The sequence below is a fragment of the Taudactylus pleione genome, unplaced genomic scaffold, assembly GCF_031769625.1.
Source record: "Taudactylus pleione unplaced genomic scaffold, aTauple2 ptg000244l, whole genome shotgun sequence".
Lineage (NCBI taxonomy): Eukaryota > Metazoa > Chordata > Amphibia > Anura > Myobatrachidae > Taudactylus > Taudactylus pleione.
The window spans coordinates 2,897,854-2,918,254 of NW_028284646.1; the positions used below are offsets into that span (position 1 = coordinate 2,897,854).

Below are 20,401 nucleotides of genomic sequence, written 5' to 3' on the forward strand. Positions count from 1 at the left end.
GACTATAGAAGTGTGAAAAAATGTAAAACCAATAAGGCAGTAGAACAAACTGTGTTTTTTGAAACACAAATGTCAGAAATCCCTGAGGAGAGTCTAAGTGGGTCCTCGAGTGGCATTTCTATGTGTAAGCCTGACCTTTCAGAGAAGCCGCCCTCCACAGTTTCTTTTCCATCTGTAGTTGTGGGGATGAGCAGTATTGCCGAGGACATAGAAATTGAGGATGCCACCGTGGAATTGCAAGAGGATGAGAGGAATATATGTGCAGCTGACGCTGGCACTAATGAGGATGTTGAGGATGAGGATATTATTTGTATAAGTCAGGCACCAGTGGAAGCAGCTCTTGGCCAAGATAAGAAGGCCATTGCCATGCCTGGGCATAGAACCAACAAATCAACATCTTTTGTGTGGAATTACTTTTACCCAAACCCTGACAACGTTTGTCAAGCCATTTGTAGCCTCTGTGAGACCACAGTTAGTAGAGGTAGGGACGTTAAGCATCTAGGAACCTCTACGCTATTACGTCATCTGCAGCGAGCTCATGACAGGTGTTTGATAACAGAAACTACTGCAAAAAAAATAACAACAAGCAGTCCAGCATTAGCTAGATGCCTTCTCTCTACTAAATCCCAGCACCTGCAATCTCCGCCGACAACACCTTCCTCCTCAATATCCTCAGGAATGATCAGTGGTAGTACAACATCCAATTTGTTAGTGCTAAGTCACGGTGACTCCTCCAATTTCCAGGACACCTCAGAAGAAACTGAATCTTTGAGCGCTAGGCCTGCTGCTGCTGCTGGTGGATCTTCATCCCAGAAGTGGACCAAGAAGACTACTAGTAGTATACCAAAAAAACAATTGACTGTTAAAGAATCTCTTGCAAGGGGAAGCAAGTATGACAGCTCTCACCCTGTCGCACAGCGGATCACTGACGCCATGACAGCTATGCTAATATTAGATCTGCGTCCAATATCCTCAATTAATGCAGTGGGATTTACACAGCTTATTGAGGTCATGTGTCCCCGGTACCAAATTCCATCTCGGTTTCATTTTACCCGAAAAGCCATTCCTCGGCTGTACCAGGACGTTAAACAGAACCTAATTATTGGTCTGCAAAATGCTATTGTACCCACTGTCCACTTAACCACAGATATGTGGACAAGCGGTAGAGGACAAACTAAAGATTACATGACTGTGACGGCCCACTGGGTGGGTGAATCGCCTTCAGCAGCAGCAGTATCTAACAAACAACACCAGCTCATTCAGAGGCAGGCAACTCTGTGCATCACCGGATTCAATAAGAGGCATACCGCTGACAACCTCTTAGAAAAACTAAGAGATGTCATAGAAACATGGCTTACCCCACTTGGACTCTCCTCAGGATTTGTGATTTCTGACAATGCTACAGATATAGTGAAAGCATTACAGCTGGGTGAATTCCAACACATCCCCTGTTTTGCTCACACAATAAACTTAGTGGTGCAGGGTTTTTTAAAAAACAACAGGGGCGTGCAGGAGATGCTGTCTGTGGCCCGAAAAATTTTGGGACATTTTCGGCATTCAGCAACAGCGTGCAGGAGATTGCAGTACCTGCAAGAGCAGTTTAATTTGCCCTGCCATCAACTGAAGCAAGAAGTGGTAACGAGGTGGAACTCAACCCTGCATATGCTTCAGCGGATGGAGGAGCAGCAAAAAGCCATCCATAGCTATACGACAAGCCATGACATTGGGAGAGGAGGGGGAATGTACCTTACCCCAGCACAGTGGAGAGTACTTTCTGTCTTGTGCAAGGTGCTGAAACCATTTGAAGTTGCCACTTGTGAAGTGAGTGCTGACACTGCTAGCTTGAGTAAGGTGATTCCCCTGATTTAGCTTTTGGAAAAGCAGCTGGAGAAATTGAAGGATGAGATTAAACAAAGTGATTCCGCAAAGTATGCTGGACTGATAGATCAAGTCCTTTGTTCGCTTCGCCAGGATCCACGGGTGGCCAAGATCTTGAAATCTGATCATTATATTTTAGCAACCATTCTTGATCCTAGGTTCAAGACATATGCTGTGTCTTTCTTTACAACTGACCCAGATCTTAAAAGAACCAAAGCGCTCCTGGTGAGCAAGTTGGCAGCTGAAGTGACACATGGCACTACGATGACGTTTCCTCCTTCGGTTTCTCCAGCAGCAGCCAGAAAAAAATGCACCTTTTCCAAAAGACCCAGTGGTGATGCAGATAAGTCAAGTCAACATTTTGACATCTGGCCGGGTCTAAAAGATTTGCCCAACACCAGTGACACCTCTACCGCAACTCCATCTAATACGATTACCATCCAAAGAATGGTGGAGGATTATTTTCAGGACACCGTACACATAGACATGTCACAGAGTCCCTTCGAATATTGGAAGAAAAAAAAGGCAATTTGGAGACCCTTGTATAAACTGGCTTTGCATTATTTAAGCTGCCCACCCTCCAGTGTGTTCTCGGAGAGAGTTTTCAGTACAGCCGGGAACCTTGTGAGCGAACGACGAAGGAGGCTACTTCCACAAAATGTAGAAAAAATGATGTTCATTAAAATGAACTGGAAATTTCACGAGGAAAACCTTTCCCACCCATCACGTCACGGTACAGATACTTCTGTAATGGTGGATTCCAGCGGGGATGAACTGATATTGTGTGAGGAATCGGATGATGTACACACTGATGAGGGTGAGGATGGCAATGATGGTGACATCATGCCACTGTAGACCTGTTGCCTTTAGTAGATTGGAAGATTTTTTGGGGGGGGCCCAAACAAACCAAGCACTTCAGCCACAAAGTGGCAGTACCTGTCGCTGAAATGCTTCGTTTGTTAAAGTGTGCATGTCCTTTTTAAGATCCAACATAAAGGGTGGGTGGGAGGGCCCAAGGACAATTCCATCTAGCACTACCTTTCATTTCTGCCACTGCTGTGTGGCATAGTTTCATAGATGTGCTTTAAACTGTGGTGTCTGTGCCACTGCGCCGCTGCTCTGACGCTTGGTCACCAGTCAGCTCACTGCAACCTTTGGCCAATAATGGTGAAAACAATAATTTAAGCTGTGAGGTGGTCTAAATTGACTGTAAATGACTGGAAATTAATGTTATTGAGGTAAATAACACTCTAGGAAGAAAAAAAAAGCCCAATTTATGTAATTTTAGCTTTTTTTGCCAATTTTGGCAAAAAATCCAAATCCAAATCCAAAGCCAGTCACCGCAGTTTGGCAAATCCAAATCCAAAGCCGGACGACGAATTAGAACCAAATCCAAATCCGGCAAAAATGGTCTGGCGCACATCCCTAATATATATATATATATAATACATACATAATACAGTATGCATGTGTGGTTGGCATTGCAGGGAAGGGTTCCGGAGGAACCCTCTCCCATTGAATTTAGGCTACAGCAGCACAACGCCATCTTCAGTATAACATCATTAGGTATGGTGATGATAATAGGCACTGCTTTTAAAGGTGGCATATTATTACTGAACAGTCATTACAGGTACTGCTTACATGTCTGGCAATGCTCATGCTGACTGGTAGTTCACAAGCATGATAGTGCAGGTCCTCATACTACACACTACTAGGGTGGAAAACTTTGCAACTAGCAATGTAAGTGATGCAACTAGCCCTGTCCCAACGCATGCAGTGCAATTACATTTCTCATGCATAGAATATTCGTTTTTGTGAAAGTTATATGCTTAAGCATGCTATTTTTTTTTCTAGATCATATTTCTGTTTGTTTAATGGAATTTTGGGGATTCTTTTAGGAAAACTTTAAAATTGAGCTCTCATTGAAGTTGGATTTTCATGTTGAGATGTAATGTCTTTGTGACCTTCACACATTATTTCAACATCTCATACCTGGGGCAATGTAATAAATAATAGCGCAAGAAAGATTTATAATTTTAAGTTTTGCGTCCTTTAATGCGAGGTACACACATGAACGACACAGTGGCTGACTGTCCTGTCGACCGATTTGGTAAGCATACACACTCAATATGTGTGGCCAGAATTCACAACTGGACGGGCATTTAAATTTGCCTGCCCAGTTGTGATCGCATTATCGCTGTTTCCTGCGGCCAGCATAACAGGTCGACCGGTCAGTCGCTCATAGACACCGGCAGACAAGCACAATATGTCTGTAAGATATGTTGCATCTGCCGTGCTATATATGTGACCTACAGTACATCATTCACAGATATATTGTTCTTCGGCTGCACGAACAATATATTGTACAGTGTGTACCAAGCATAAGTCTTTTGACGTTATTCAAATAATGTGTTAAGTTTGGAATAATCAATTGTCTACTTTATAAAGAAAATTGCATTGTGCCCTGTTTATTGATACTCATTTGACACTGGTAACCATAGCAGATTGAGCGCTGCAACTCAGTCCTGTCGCAGGTCATCAGCTACTATATGACAAGGGACTTGGGGACACTTGGGTACTGGCATGAGCAGATGGTAATCAATTCTAGACAAAGCTAAAAGGTGACAGTCTATCGAGTCTTTACAAACTGGCACACAACAGAGGTGATGCATGTCAGCTCATGTGTTATTGGCAGTGTGTCACTTGTACAGTATCCCCTAGTTATACTGGAGTTAGACCATTTCATTATAAGTGAAATTTCCTCAGTCACCTATAAAGAGGGAAATCACAAAGGGCTTGATTCATCAAGGAACACAGTTGCGTATACGCACGCCAACGGTCGAATAATTTGCACTGCACATACGTGTGCATCGCAGTGCGCAAACTAGCAAATGCGATGGGAGCAGACCCAGAGCAGAATGATCGACAGGAAGTGCCATTTGTGGGTGGTGACGGGGGGATGGTCGGGCAAACGCAGGCGTGCCAGTGCGTTTCAACGCCTTTGCATGGGCGTGCATAAATTAGCCACTGCGTTACCAGGCACCTCCTGATGTCCACTAGCGTGCGCAGACGTTAGCGATTCCTGAGTGAGGTCTGGGCTTCCTTAACTGTGCGCATGGGTCCGATGTTACTTGATGTTACCGATTATTTCGCTATGTTACCCTAGTATATGGATGTGAGTAAGGGGAAGTGGGCGTCCTTATGTCAAGTTGCGTACGCAATGTGAATGTACATATTTACATAGCACCGCTGATATTAGCAATGCAGTTGTGTGCGTATAAGCAGAATAGTCTTTTTTGCTTAATCAGGCTCATAGTTGCTATGCTGTAGGGAGTACAGGCTGGTGCTCTTCTTATGTAAATGGCATTGTATCTGTTGTTCTTAAATTGGAAAAGACCCCAGCCCTCCTACACTATCTTTCCTGATTCCAAAATGTGCACTGTTTAATCAGTAATTTTTTCACCGCTTGGAACTGCCCCTGGTAAAGGAATCTCTGTCTATCTTTCTGGTTATTCCTGACCAGTATGCAAGTTGCAAATAATGAAACATCACTTTTTAAAGTACAACCTATGAACACTTTAGAATGCACTTTATTTATTATTTATTTCCTAAAATGCTGCTTGATTTATCCCCCAAACATTAATCATGAATGTGAGGCGATAGTGACTGTGCGTGTGTATATATATATATATATATATATATATGATTTGTAGGAGGGGACTGGCACTCGTTGCAATAAATGTAAATGTAGTTGGGTGCCCTCAGCACATGAAAATGCACCAGAAAAGAAAGCTGCGGCACTCCCGAATTGTTGCTGTAATAAAGTATATATTTGGCAATGGTTTTGCCGACGTTTCAGAACTGCGCTCTTTTTTCAAGGCAGCCAAATATACATAAACATCAAAACTGACGAACAAGACATAGAGATAACACTCACCTTAAATAGAAAGTGAGAGACACTGGTCTGGAGCAGACCGGGTGTGGCGCGTCAGTGTTCGCGACGGGTTTTGCCAGCAGCGTGGATGCGGTTGCTTGGCTACCCTGTCGCAGCAGACTGACGTCACAACGACGGGACCCGGCCGCAGCGTGGGCGCGCCACACCCGGTCTGCTCCAGACCAGTGTCTCTCATTTTCTATTTAAGGTGAGTGTTATCTCTATGTCTTGTTCGTCAGTTTTGATGTTTGTATATTTGGCTGCCTTGAAAATAGAGCGCAGCTCTGAAACGTCGGCAAAACCATTGCCAAATATATACTTTATTACAGCAACAATTCGGGAGTGCCGCAGCTTTCTTTTCTGGTATGTATATATATATATATATTTATACAGTACTGTCATAATGCGCAGAAATTCCACAGTCAAATGTCCAGAGCTATGTCGTATAGATGTAGTGCAGCTACTTCCCGGCTCTTAGTCAAAAGAGCCAATAATCTGGAAAATACAATAAACACGGGGAGCGCACTCATGACAAGTATAAAAAAGACATTTTACTCAGAAATCAGCTCACGTACATCAAAAGTTTAAAACAGCAAGCTTAGCTTCACAGGGATCACACTGTTCCCAATACACAGTCAGGGTAGCTGACATAGGAGACACCACCTGACGAAGTCTCCTATGACGAAACGCTTTGGGAGTGGCTGAAGGACGTGGACATAGTAACGTCATCCGCTGTCTCTGGAGTTGGCGTGGATCTTTGGAGTTAATCTCTAGTGGTCATCAGTGCCTGACCTCATAAATGCTCTACAGAATGAATGGGCACAAATTCCCACAGGAACACTCCAAAATCTTGTGGAAAGCCTTCCAAGAAGCAAGGAAACTGTTCTAGCTATAAAAGAGGGACCAACTCCATATTAAAGTATATGTATTTGAATACAATGTCATTGCAGTACCTGTTGGTGTAATGGTCAGGCTTCCGAATTCTTTTGTCTATATAGTATATGTATGTATGTGTGTGTGTATGTATGTATATATATATATATATGTATATATATATATTACAGTATATACACACATATATATGTATAGATGTGTGTGTGCGTTTTCCCATAGAAGTCCAACTAAAAAGCAGAAAATACACTCCGCTAAAAGTATATTTTATAGTATATTTAGGCGCTCAGAGAAAATTCAAGTTGTTTTGAAGAGAAAAAGGTGGTGGTACCTTGCACATGAGTAGCCATGTAAATGTGCGCCCTGCTCTCTTTTTTTCTCCTGGTGCCCTGTGGTTAGCCGCTTTCGCTGTTATTTATGCCTTACAATAAATAAGGGAGGAAGTTAGGTACTGAATACATAAAATATTATTACTATGTAATATACTTACTAATTAGGCTGGGTACACACTGGAGCGACGGGCATTCTTTCCGACATCGGAATGAATGCTTGTGAACAGTGATTGTGCGTCCACACTAGACAACTTTAATGGACGACGGAACAATCACCGTTACGTCATTCATTGACAATGCACTGGCCGCTAGCGATATCGCTAGGTTTGATATACATCAAACCTGGCGACCGTCGCTAACTAACGCAGGAGTGCGCAACCGCTGGTACACACTGAGCGATGTAGGCAATATGTCGTTCCGAAATGGCATATCAGCCCGACATTGTCCTAGTGTGTACCCGGCTTTAGATTACATTTTCAACACCTAGGTGATCATTGTATCATGGTTTTACACTAACCAGTGTGCATACGTTTTTCTTTGTTTGTTTTAGCTGGTAACAGGAGTCTGGGAAGGAGGCTACAACTTTTTCTGCCAGGATACTCATAGTGGAGGATATGCAGACATGAAGGTAAGAAAACAACAGGTTCCTTTTTATGTATGTTGTTACACTTTTATCTATTAACAGAATACAATATTGCCCTTTTTCTTCACAATGGTTTCCCTATACAGGTTGAGTCTCCCATATCCAAAATGCTTGGGACCAGGGGTATTTTGGATATCGGAATATTCCGTATTTTGGAATATTTGCATAAAATAATGAAATATCTTGGGAATGGGACCCAAATATACACACAGAATGCTTTTATGTTATATATACACCTTTTACACACAGCCTGAAGGTCATTTTATACAATATTTTTAATAATTTTGTGCATCAAAAAAAGTATGTGTACATACATGAAATTAATTTATGTTTCATATACACCATATACACACAGCCTGAAGGTTATTTTATACTATATTTTTAATAATTTGTGCTTTAAACAAAGTTTGTGTACAATGAACCATCAGAAAGCAAAGGTTTCACTTTCTCAGTCATGCTAAAAATATTCCGTATTTCGGAATATTTCGTATTTCGGAATATTTGGATATGGGAGACTCAACCTTTATTTACATGAAAAATAATGGTTTTCTGGCATTAGTTAAACTATGAAGTGGCAATTATATAATTGGTGTACAGTGCTGCCCAGTTTAACCTTTTATGATAACAACCTTTTGCTTAATTCACTGGGAATTAAACCCTGCCAAAAAGTAAGACACCCTTTTGTTCACCAGCCCATTCTACTAAATAGTCACATTGGATTGCAAAAGAAATACACGCAGAGAACACAGAAGCATAACAAAAATAGGAGGTGAAAATGACAGATCTGTTAACTATCCATCCTGCCCATTGACTTCTATTTCCACACAGGTTATTCCTAGACTTGTGAATAGAGTGATTGTGAATCATGCCTATCCTTAGCGACAGGTGTATGCTTATTCAGTCATTTTGCTTTATGTGTATAAACTGAAACTACAGTCAAAAAGTGAAAGCACTTGTTCTAAAGCTGCACAATGTGCTACATCATATACAGCAGGTAAAATAAGTATTGAACACATCAACATTTTTCTCAGTAAATATATTTGTAATGGGGCTATTGTAATGAAATTTTCACCAAATGTCAGCAACTACCCATGCAATCCACACATGCAAAGAAATCAAACCATAGATGTCCATACATTAAGTTATGTGTAATAATGTGAAATGACACAGGGAAAAAGTATTGAACACACTAGCGGAAATTTATTTAATACTTCGTACAAAAGCTTTTGTAGGTAATGACAGCTTCAAGACGCCTCCTGTTTGGAGACACTAGTCGCATGCATTGCTCAGGTGTGATTTTGGCCCATTCTTTCACACAAACAGTCTTCAAATCTTGAAGGTTCCGTGGGCCTCTTATATGAACTCTGGGCCTGATTCAGAGCCGCTCACTCAGAATCAGGGCTGGGCTTTTGTTTTTTGGAGCTGCCGTTTGGCCGCTCGCATAGCTGTGGGTAACCACCCATAGCTATTGCGAGCGGCCAGGATGATGGTCGCGATGGTCAAGACCATCGTGACCATCGGGCTTGTGACGAGACCCTTGTGGTAGGGTCTCGCCCATCGCAAGCCCCAGAGAGCTTTCGGCTCTCACAGATGTGATGTCAGTGGGGCCGCCCCCAAACGGCAGGCGTTCTCATGGGAACGCCTCCGTTTGGGCAGCCACCCCCCCGGCCTGCCCACCAAAGGGGACGAGCTGTCACTCAACATCGACAGCTCACCTCCTTTGGTGCGAGACCCGGAGCGATGGAGTGCCCGTCGCTATCTGGGTCTCGCGCATGCTCACGATGGAGCCGGCTCCGTCGTGCGCATGTGTTGTGGGCCGCCATCGACCCGGTTGCGAGCGCTCAGCGCTTGCAACCGGGTCTGAATCAGGCCCTGTGATCTTTAGTTCTTTCCATAGATTTTCAATTGGATTCAAGTCAGATGATTGGCTGCTGCATTCTAGAAGCTTTATTTTCTTTCTCTGAAACCAATTGAGAGTGTCCTTGGCTGTGTGTTTGGGATCATTGTCTTGCTGAAATGTCCACACTCGTTTCATCTTCAGCATCCTGGTAGATGGCAGCAGATTTTTATCAAGAATGTCTCTGTACATTTTTCCATTCATCCTTCCTTCAATCACATAAAGTATGGCAGTACCGTATGCTGAAAAACAGCTCCACACTATGATGTTCCCACCTCCAAACTTCACTGTTGGTATGGTGTTTTTGGGGTGATAAGCAATGCCATTTCTCCTCCAAACATGGTGTGTATTATGGCATCCAAAGAGTTCAATTTTGGTCTCAACTGACCAGACTATATTCTCCCAGTATTTCACAGGCTTGTCCAAATGTTGTGCAGCAAACTTTATACAAGCTTCAACATGCTTTTTCTTCAGCAGTGGAGTCTTGCATGGTGAGCGTGCATACAGGCCTTGGCAGTTGAGTGCATTACTTATTGTTTTCTTTGAAACAATTGTACCTGCTAATTCCAGGTCTTTCTGAAGCTCTCCACAAGTGCTCCTTGGCTCTTGGACAACTCTTCTGATAATTATATTCACTCTTCTGTCAGAATCTTGCGAGGAGCACCTGGACGTGGCCGGTTTATGGTGAAATTATATTCTTTACACTTCCGGATTATGGCCCCAACAGTGCTCATTGGAACATTCAGAAGTTTAGAAATCCTTCTGTAACCAATGCCATCAGTATGTTTTGCAACAATAAGGTTGCGAAGGTCTTGAGAGAGCTCTTTGCTTTTACCCATCATGAGATGTTTCTTGTGACACCTTGGTAATGAGACACCTTGTTTTATAGGCCATCAGTTGGCACCGAACCAGCTTATATTAATTTGCACTGACAAGGGGCAGGATTGCTTTCTATTTACTGATAGATTTTAGCTGGTGTCTTGGCTTTCCATGCCTTTTTGCACCTCCCTTTCTTTAGGTGTTCAATACTTTTTCCCTTTGTCATTTTACATTATTACACGTAACTTAATTTATGGACATCTATGGTTTGATTTCTTTGCATGTATGGATTGCATGGGTTGTTGCTGACATTTGGTGAAAATGTCATTACATTAGCCCCATTACAAATATATCTACTGAGAAAAATGCTGATGTGTTCGATACTTATTTTATCCGCTGTATATGTAGTATTACATAGTGATAAATAAGTGTTTTATAGTGACTTGAATCACTTTTACAGTCTCTGCCTCACCTGACTGGGAGCAATAATGATAAGCTCTCTCCAAGTATGTGGTTTGTTTTGTAATGAAATAAAGATAATTGTATCACAGTAAAAAAATAAATAATAATTGGCAGTTGTCCACTTTTGTAAAACTGTGACATATAAACACACACATGGGGCCTATATATCAAGCTGTTTTTTAACATAAAATTATGAAGAATCTGCAGTTTCTCCATAATTTTATGTATTGTTCTTATGTACTAAACTCCAAAAAGCGTTTGGCACCGGTAGTTTACACCTTTTTCAGATGGTGTAAACTGCTTTAAGCCAGGAGCAAGAGAGAGATGGTTCCGGAAGCTGACAGTGTGCGTATGCGCAGTTTCAGCTTCCACAGGAGAATTTGCCAGGGATATAACTCGCAGGGACAGCGGCTACCGCAACCACTGTCCATGCGAGTTCCCCTTTGTACATAGCAGGGATATTTTCATTAAAAATTAAAATATCCCCGGCGATATGGATACATAATAATCGCGGCAGTTCCATAATTATTACTACATAGACCCCACAGTTATAAAGAAGAAAGTCTGCTAAAGCATTATGTGTTACTAACATGACTGTGATTAAAGTCAATAAAAATGGGGCAGACTTTAACCAAAATATAACATGATTTATTTCTGATCTGGGGAGTGGAATTATCTTTTAAAAACCTCAACACCCAAATTTGTAATATTGTGGAGGTAGCGCCCAGAGGACCCCTGCAAAGCATCCAATAATCATGTACATTTACCTCACTTTGGGGTCCATGTATCATCCGTTAATGTCCCATTACACATGCGGAAACGCTAGTGTCCGCATATTAAAGGTGATTGGTTATTCTTCATCATGGGTCCGATAGGACCACCTGATATTTCGCAAACTTTTTCGGAGTTAGCCTGTGAGAACAAACACCATCTTCAGATGGCGCTTGTTCTCAGAGCCCATCTCCTTCCTATAGGAAAGAGTTCCGAGGATGCAAAGAGGGATCCTCCCTGCCTACCCAGCGGCTTTGCGCATGCGTGACCTTAGGTCACACATGCGCAGAAGCTGGTGACAAAGACAGGTAAGTAACACTGCTACAGAAGTAGAAGTGTTACTAATCACGGGGACCACTGCTTTTCGGAGCAGCTGTCTCCGCACCGGTAGCAAAGCTGAATGGCTCCGGTAGCAATGCTGAAATGCTCTTATGAATTGCCCCTGATGAAGAATAGACCCCTATATGTATCCTTCATGCCTCTAAATCCTGAGATGTTTCTGAACTGTATAGGAAAACAACAGAATGAGATTGGTTGATATGGGCTAAAGCAGGGGTCTTCAACCTTTAAGGCAGTGTGGGCCACATAAAAAAATTAAACGAAGCCGAGTGCCACTAAGCTATACTGCGGTATTTAAACTCTGTTCCCCTCCTTACACAATTATTACCCATAATTACCCCCAGTAGTGGTCCCCACCAAGTAGTTCCCCAAGTAGTAGTCCCCCCCCGATGCAGTGTCATGACATCTCTCCCATTACCCACTACGGGAGCCGGAAGATGGAGCTCAAGAGTGAGCTCTAGCCCGGCTCCTGCAGTGGGCGGGGCAGCCAATGAGAGTCTGTCTGACTTTCATTGGCTGGCTGTCAAAACAAACACACTGCTGCCTGAGGCGATGTGTTTGTTTCTATCTGCAGTGCAGACTGCACTTACTGCGGTCTGCACTACAGTAACCATCGGCGGGCCACGGGAAACGGCTCCGCGGGCCACGGGTTGAAGACCCCTGGGTTAAAGCATCTTTTCTGTTCATTTGTCATAATTAACTGCCATTGTTAATCATGCCAAGCACGTCTTTATCCTTGTATGCTTGTAAGCTGCTCAATGATGCACTGTACTATTTCAGACTATGGATGATGATTAGATTAGGAACACCAACTCATGAATAAATTAAGATACATGCACAGAGTAAACTTTGTTCATAATTTTTACTGGGCATTTCTAGAAAAATAAATAGTAACTAGTAGCAAACTACACATCTTTAAATTTTTAATTAATTTTAGATACAAATACACTGATCAGCCATCACAGTAAAACCACCTGCCAAATGTCTAGGTCCCCCTCATGCCCAGGGGCGCCGACAGCCGCGCCAGGTCCGGGTAAGAAGGGGGAGTGGCCTAATCGCAGGAGGTGTCGCTACGCCCCCTTAGGAAAAAAAAAAGTAAATTTTTGCAGCGCGCGCTGGGGAGGGGGGGCGCTTCTCCCCCTTCAGCCCGACGCATAGCCAGTGGGGGGATGCGATCAGTGTGATCGCTCTCCCCACAGGCAAAGGAGACTTCTGTGGCTGCTACTTAGCAGCCACGAGCAGTCTCCCAGTGCAGTCCAGCACACAGCAGCGTGTGCCGAGCTGCTTTGATGTAAAACGAAGGGGGGAGCAGCGCCTGGCCTCCCCAAGCAAGCCCGAGTAATTAGTACCCCCCCCCTCTTAGCGCCCCTGCTCATGCCACAGCTGTGTCCCATCGAGGCATGGACCTCCTAAAGGTGTCCTGTGGTATCTAGCACCATGTTGTGAGATGGGGCCTCCATGGCTCAGACTTGTTTTTTCAGCTCATCCTACAGATGCTCGGTCAGACTGAGTTTTGAGAAACTTGTAGGTGGTAAGTGTCAAAGTAACATCCACATGAATGCCAGGACCCAAGGTTACCAAGCAGATTATTGCCCAGAGCACCAACTTGCCTGCATCCTTGTGCCATCTCTTCCCCAGGTAAACAATGCACATGCACCAGGCCATCCACATGATGTAAAAGAAAACGTGATTTATCAGACCTGGCCACCTTCTTCCATTGCTCCATGGTCCAGTTCTGATGTTCATGTGCCCATTGTAGGAGCTTTCAGCATGGGCACTCTGATCGGTCTGCAGCTGCGCACTCCCATATGCAGCAAACTGCGATGCACTGTGTGTTCTGCCACCTATCTATCACAGCCAGCAATTTATGCTACAACAGCTCTTCTGTGGGATAGGATTAGATGTGCTATCCTTTGCGTCTCACACGCATCATTGAGCTTTGGGCGCCCATGTCCCTGTTGCCAGTTCACCAGTTGTCCTTCTTTGGACCATTTTTGGTAGGTACTAACCACTGCATATCGGGAACAATCAACAAGACCTGTCGTTTTGCTCTGGCCCAGTTGTCTAGCCATCACAATTTAGCCATAGCCGCACAGTTCCTTACACTTGACAATTTTTTTGCTTTCAACACATCAACTTCAAGAACTTAGTGGTCACTTGCTGCCTAATATATCCCACCCCTTGACAGGTGCCATTTTAACAAGATGTTATTCACTTCACTTGTCAGTGGTATTAATTTTATGGCTGAGCAGTGTATATTTTTGTAGTTTCATGCTTCTGTATTGGCAATGATGGATCTATTTCTTCAGCAAAGCTTAAAGCCATTGTGAGGAACAAGTACAGCTGTGACAGTTATAAACAGCTTTGCTAGTTTGCTTTAATATCTACCCCAGCTTACTGTATGGAACATACATAACTATATGGGTTTTTTCTGGTAATTGTTTCCATAAATTGTGCCCCTTGGTGGTGTTGCGGTATCCAAAATATATTTAGCATGGCTGTGCTAAAGATCTATGGAAGGATACCTAGGTTAAGCTTGTTTCAATGAAATTGATGGACAACTTCTGTGCATATAAAACATTCACCCATTTTGGGGGGTTTGTGCACAGTTCTATATAATAATGGAAGTAGAGATGAGCGGTTTGATTTCGGCTCGGTTACGTTCGGATCTGAAATCTGAATCTTATTGGTATTCGAGTCTCGTATTTTGGAAAGCCAATAATATGAATCCTGACTAGCGCTAATTTGTCGAAAAGAACCAAGTAAAACCGAAACCGCACATCTCTAAATGAAAGAATGTTGTGAACAAAGGTAAAACTACAATATTTCTGAAGATAATCACGCATAGGATCATTGTTCAGTTTTCATAAAAAATAAAAATAAACATGAGTTGCCAAATCTGGCTGCTTGGGTTTAGCGAATAGATCACTAGCGGCATATTGCTGCCTGATAACCACACACAAGTCCATACTGTAGCTGTTTCACTATGCCCAATAAGGATCCTGTTAATTTACCAAACTATTCAATATAGTGCAATATTGATGGGACTGCAGTTTTATTTTATTTTTTAATTTATGTGCATTTTTTCCCTGACACATTATATATGTATTCATACTGTATATTTGTATGGAAATTAAACTATGTTTCTCTTTCGCAGATAGTTCGAGTCTTGTGGTGGTACTACTTTTCCAAACTTATTGAATTCATGGATACTTTCTTCTTCATACTCCGCAAAAACAACCACCAAATGACCGTCCTACATGTTTACCACCATGCGTCCATGCTTAATATTTGGTGGTTTGTTATGAATTGGGTACCCTGTGGACACTGTAAGTTAATTTAATTAGTTATTTCATTAGTGGAAATATGCATATTGCTGTAGCATATGTTGTATAACTGATGTTTATGGATACTGTAAACAATTACAATTGCCCTGTCCTCACCAGGCCTTGGCACCTAAATACCTGGCCTTCTAGTTTAACACCAGGGGAGAGGTGGAACAACATGGGGAACATTGCTGTGTGATGGTGACACATGGCATTTCATCATGGCTTCCTCACAAGACCTGAATAGGGAAGTCTCTTTATGCATGCTCAAAATTTACATATGGCATGAAAATCCTTTTAAGGTGGTGTAATGGCGCCTTTCATAAGGCCATCTATAACTTTCATACTAATATTATTTTACTGTGTATATTTTACTTTTAAGATTGTCTTTTACAGGTAAATGGGCTGATGTAGATTTGTACGCACTTTATGCCAAAACCATAGGCCTAAATGATCCATAAAAAATATGCCATTTCTGTAATATGTAGAGCCACAGGTAATGGCATATAATTTATTTTGATTACAGTAGGGATTCCCCATGATGTAACTACGCACCATGGGAAACCTCCACTTTACCAATATAAGTGATACACCAATTATTACACATTCATGGTGCAGCTTCTAAAGAGCAAGTCAATGTTTTAAGAGTTCATTATTTTTTTTCTATTCGTGGAGACCTAGATGGACTGATGAGGCCCCACTGGACCCTATGACCTAGGTGATCCATAAACTAAAGAATGAGGGTTTTTTGTGAAGTGTTTATCTATAATGAAAAAAACTCTTTCTCTCTCCACTAATTCTGATTACAAGTGAAGAACTTCGGGGAGTGCAGCATTGAGCCCACTCAGGTGGGGGTGGGGGGCTGTAAATCTTCTATTTTCTCCATCAAAAAAAATTGCAGGGGGTGAGGCACTTTATTTTAATTTTTTTTACAGGTAAAACAAGATCATAATCAGCAAGGATGCTGAACAAGGGAGGAAGTAGGCACACAACAGGCTTCCCTCCTTAATACCACTTACTGGGGCAGATGTATGGAGCTCTGGGAAGTGATAAAGTGGAGAGCGATAAACGACCAGCCACTCAGCTCCTAATTGTCATGTTACAGGCTGTGTTTGAAAAATGACAGTTGGGAGCTGATTGGTTGGTCGTTTATCACTTCCCAGAGCTTCATATATCTGGCCCAATGTGTGCTAGCATGCCCTTACTGTACGTGGGTTACATCAGTCCGGCTCTTCCCTTTCTCATTCCGATTCTGTGTGGAGATACACAGTAGGGGCATACAGCATTTTATTGCGCAAGTGCATCCACTTCTGGGTGTACATACAACTCTGTATGAGCCCCAAATGGCTTAGTTATTATATGTTACTGAAGTGAAAGATCCATTTCAAGGTAAAAAAAATTTAAATAATAAAAATAAATAAATTTGTGATGTTATACAGCAATAGGGGGTAAACGTTGAAGCCACCACATTATGAAGCCCATGGTAACAAATACAGATTGGAACTACCTATACAAGACAATTTGCTCCACAATGGTTTTCTAATTTTAGTCACATTCTGCATAAGAACCCAAAATGCAGATTTTGTCATTCCTTTTCCTTCATTTATCATAGACAACACAATAGTTGCCTCTTTAGGGGAGGGGGCATTTACTGAACTACAGTAGCCACCACTGAGGCCAAGCTTTCTAGGAAGAGACTAATGGGACTTCATAAGGAGAAGTGGGCGACATTCCAAATCAACTCTACTAAGTAACCAGTCTCGCTCTACCAGACCTGATGCACAGGATAAGTGACAACCTTAGCAGGCATCCCTAAAAACATGCTTGCTAGCTAGCTCATTGGATACATTTTTACTTTCAATTTAGAAGCATTTAACTCCAAATGACTCATTGATGTACTCCTGATGATCTATTCATTCATAAGATGTATTTACTTACATTATTTTTCTTTTTAGCTTACTTTGGTGCAACGCTCAATAGCTTTATTCATGTCCTGATGTATTCCTACTATGGGCTCTCAGCTATTCCATCCTTGCGCCCCTATCTGTGGTGGAAGAAATACATCACTCAGTGCCAACTGGTAAGCTTTTCATTCATTTGTCACGTGGCAGAGTGCACAGATAAAAATATGAATCTGCCATTTGGGCATATCGTTTATCTCCTCCACCCACAAAGGGAATTTTCTCATGCCTATGTCACAGATCATATGTACAAGTCATAAACCATATTTCTTACTGATGAAACCTAATAAGGCTCACTTTAATCAATGTGGAGTGAACACTTTAAATGCCAGACTATTGTGTGTGTATAGTTTGTACTGAATATTTAACAGGCTAATATTGTGATTATTTGTATGTTTCTACCCTGCTTTCCTAAGAAATTTCCTATCTGTATATGTAGAATGAGATTCTGAATGGGGTACATAACTATGCCTCTGTTACTAGTCATGTTTTAAAAAAAACCTCTAGACTAGAGCTAGATAAGAAACTCCCTGTCAGGGGCACTCTTGAGTTTATATATACTTGTGATAGGATCACTGGTAAAGTGGTCTGTGGCAGGTACATTTGTCCCAGATTCCTGTCTTTTGTGTTTTAAACCCCCAGGAGAAAGTCTGCAGTGTAGCAGGCTTGAGTTTCGGCTTTTTGAAAAGCCGGTTTGGGACCTGGGGGTTGTGGGAGAGAGGAGAGGGAGGGCTCCACCCACGGCCACTCCAGGTTTTGGTTCTCGCAGCCTGGTAACAGGCTTGATTGGGTTCCCACCTGAGGGTGGCCAATATAAGCCTAGTGTGTTGAGGGCTGATTGTCTCACCTGGGAGAGCAGGCAGGGAGTTTGCTCAGAGACACTTGGATACCTAACTGTGAGTGTTGTGCTGTGCTTTTGTTGCTGGCGAGGGCATTAGGCCCTGCCAGGTTCTGGTAGTGAGGGAACTACCTGTGAAGTTAGTGCCCCGACAGGGCTAGGATTTATATTTATGTTTTCTTTATGTTTCTGATATTGTACAATAAAGACTGGCGCCGACCAGCTTGTACTTGCATCCAGACTGGTGTGCTGCTTCCCTGCTGCTGTGTGTGTGTGTGTGTAAGGAAGGAGTCCTCTACCCAGGAGAGGGACCCCCTAACCTAACTGTGTCACAATATGGTGGAGAATGCGGGCACCCACACACACTGAAGTTGCAGCAAGAGGAAAACTTTCCATTTAAAAATTAAAGGGACAGGCACCCAATTTGTGAGTGTGGAAATAACACTGTGTCCTTGGAGTCCCATAGAGGAGGCGTCAGCCAATGCTCAGAGAGGCAAGGTTCAGCTTCCAACCTACACCCCAGGACAAAATGGAGGAAATTGTGAAGGCCTTGCTCCAAGCTACAGCAGCTCAGCAGGAATCTACCAGGGCTCAGCAGGAAGCTACAGCAGCTCAGCAGGAATCTACCAGGGCTCAGCAGGAATCCACCAGGGTGCAACTGTTGGCCTTGGAGACAGCCCAGAGGCAACAACAGGTCGCCATCGAGGAAACCCGCCAGGCCTTAGCGGAAAACAGCCAGGCCATAAGAGAGGTGGTACAGCACCTGGTCGCCTGGCCCTGAGATGTTACTACTGGTCCTCCCACCACCACTCACTCTCTGTACGCGCCAGTCACTTCCTCCAAAAGATGACTTTGGGCGATGATGTGGAGGCCTATCTCGCCGCATTTGAAAGAACGGCCGAAAGGGAGAGTTGGCCCAAGGAGCAGTGGGCAAGTCTGGTGGCACCTTTTTTGTCTGGGGAGCCACAAAAAGCATATTTCGACTTATGCCTGGCTGATGCCAAGGACTATAAAAAACTAAAACAGGAGATCCTAACTCGCTTGGGAGTCACCACCTTTGTTCGTGCCCAACGGGTCCACCGCTGGGAGTTCCATATGGACAAGCATCCACGTTCACAGATGCATGACCTCGTCCATCTGTCCTCAAAATGGCTACAGCCCGAGACGCTGACGGGACCACAGATCGTGGAAAGGGTCGTGATGGACCGGTACCTGCGATCATTACCTGTGACTCTGCGCAAGTGGGTGAGCCATGCAGACCCTAAGTCCGCGGACCAGTTGGTCGAGCTGGTGGAGAGGTACGTGGCGGCTGAGGAGCTGATGAGTATGCCCCACCGAGCCCCGATGGCGCACCGGCGAACTCCCAGAGACACTGGTAAGACTGTTCCAGGGGAGAAGGGTGCTGGGCGGTGGAATGTACCTTAGACTGAGGGTGTAGAACCTGGAGACAGGCCTGCCAGGCCGGGAAGGTTCTTGCCCCGTAAACGACTAGAAATTAATATGACTCAGTGTTTCCGATGTGGTGGCTCCGGCCATATTTCCGCTAAATGTGCACTTACAACTGAACCTATGCAATGTGATACTGCTCATGTCTACCGCAGGGGGTCTTTCTTTGCACAGATAGCCTTTACGGCTGACCGGCAGGCTGAGACTGATAAGCACATGTGTGTACTCACTGTCGATGGCAACTGAGTAGAGGCACTGTTAGACTCTGGTAGCTTGGTGACACTTATAAAAGCTGAGCTGGTGAACCCCTTGAGGCATACAGGGAAAACTGTTGGTGTGACCTGCATACATGGGGATACTCGATATTATGTTATGGCCGAGGTGAACATCGAGACACCATGTGGCTCTGCTATAGTTTCTGTAGGTTTGGTGCATGGTCTGGTGTACGATGCAATATTGGGGAGAGACTTTGCTCACTTCTGGAAGTTGTGGGAAAGCCGTTTTGTTCCAGAGGTGAACAACCCCGATCCATTTGAGAAGGTTGTCGATGTAGTGGAGGAGGGAGTTTCTTCTGAGTCAGAGTTATTCCCTTTTTCTACTATGGTTGGCGAACTAGAGAATGCGGAACGTGATGGTGGCCTGCCAACTGATGTGCCTCCCATTGAGGTGGGAAGTGTTGTTGGGCCAGGTGATCGTCTGCCTGATTTAGTGGTCAGAAGAGAGGTCTTTGCCGTGGAGCAGTTGAATGACCCTACTTTGGTAAAAGCCAGGGAGAATGTAAAAGTAGTTGATGGTAAACCCGTAGACCCTGATAGTCCTTTGTCCTATCCCCACATGGCAATGTGTCAGGATTTGTTATATCAG

At 43.4% G+C, this 20,401-nt stretch overlaps 1 protein-coding gene across 1 annotated transcript in view; it reads left to right on the forward strand.

Moving 5' to 3' along the window:
- ELOVL5 (ELOVL fatty acid elongase 5) overlaps nt 1–20,401 on the forward strand; it is a 107,594-nt gene that overhangs the window by 77,489 nt on the left and 9,704 nt on the right. The window contains exons 4-6 of the mRNA XM_088479678.1: nt 7,586–7,663; nt 15,124–15,295; nt 17,248–17,372. Of these exons, the coding sequence (XP_088335804.1) occupies nt 7,586–7,663; nt 15,124–15,295; nt 17,248–17,372 (375 nt within the window). The remainder of the gene's footprint in view (nt 1–7,585; nt 7,664–15,123; nt 15,296–17,247; nt 17,373–20,401) is intronic.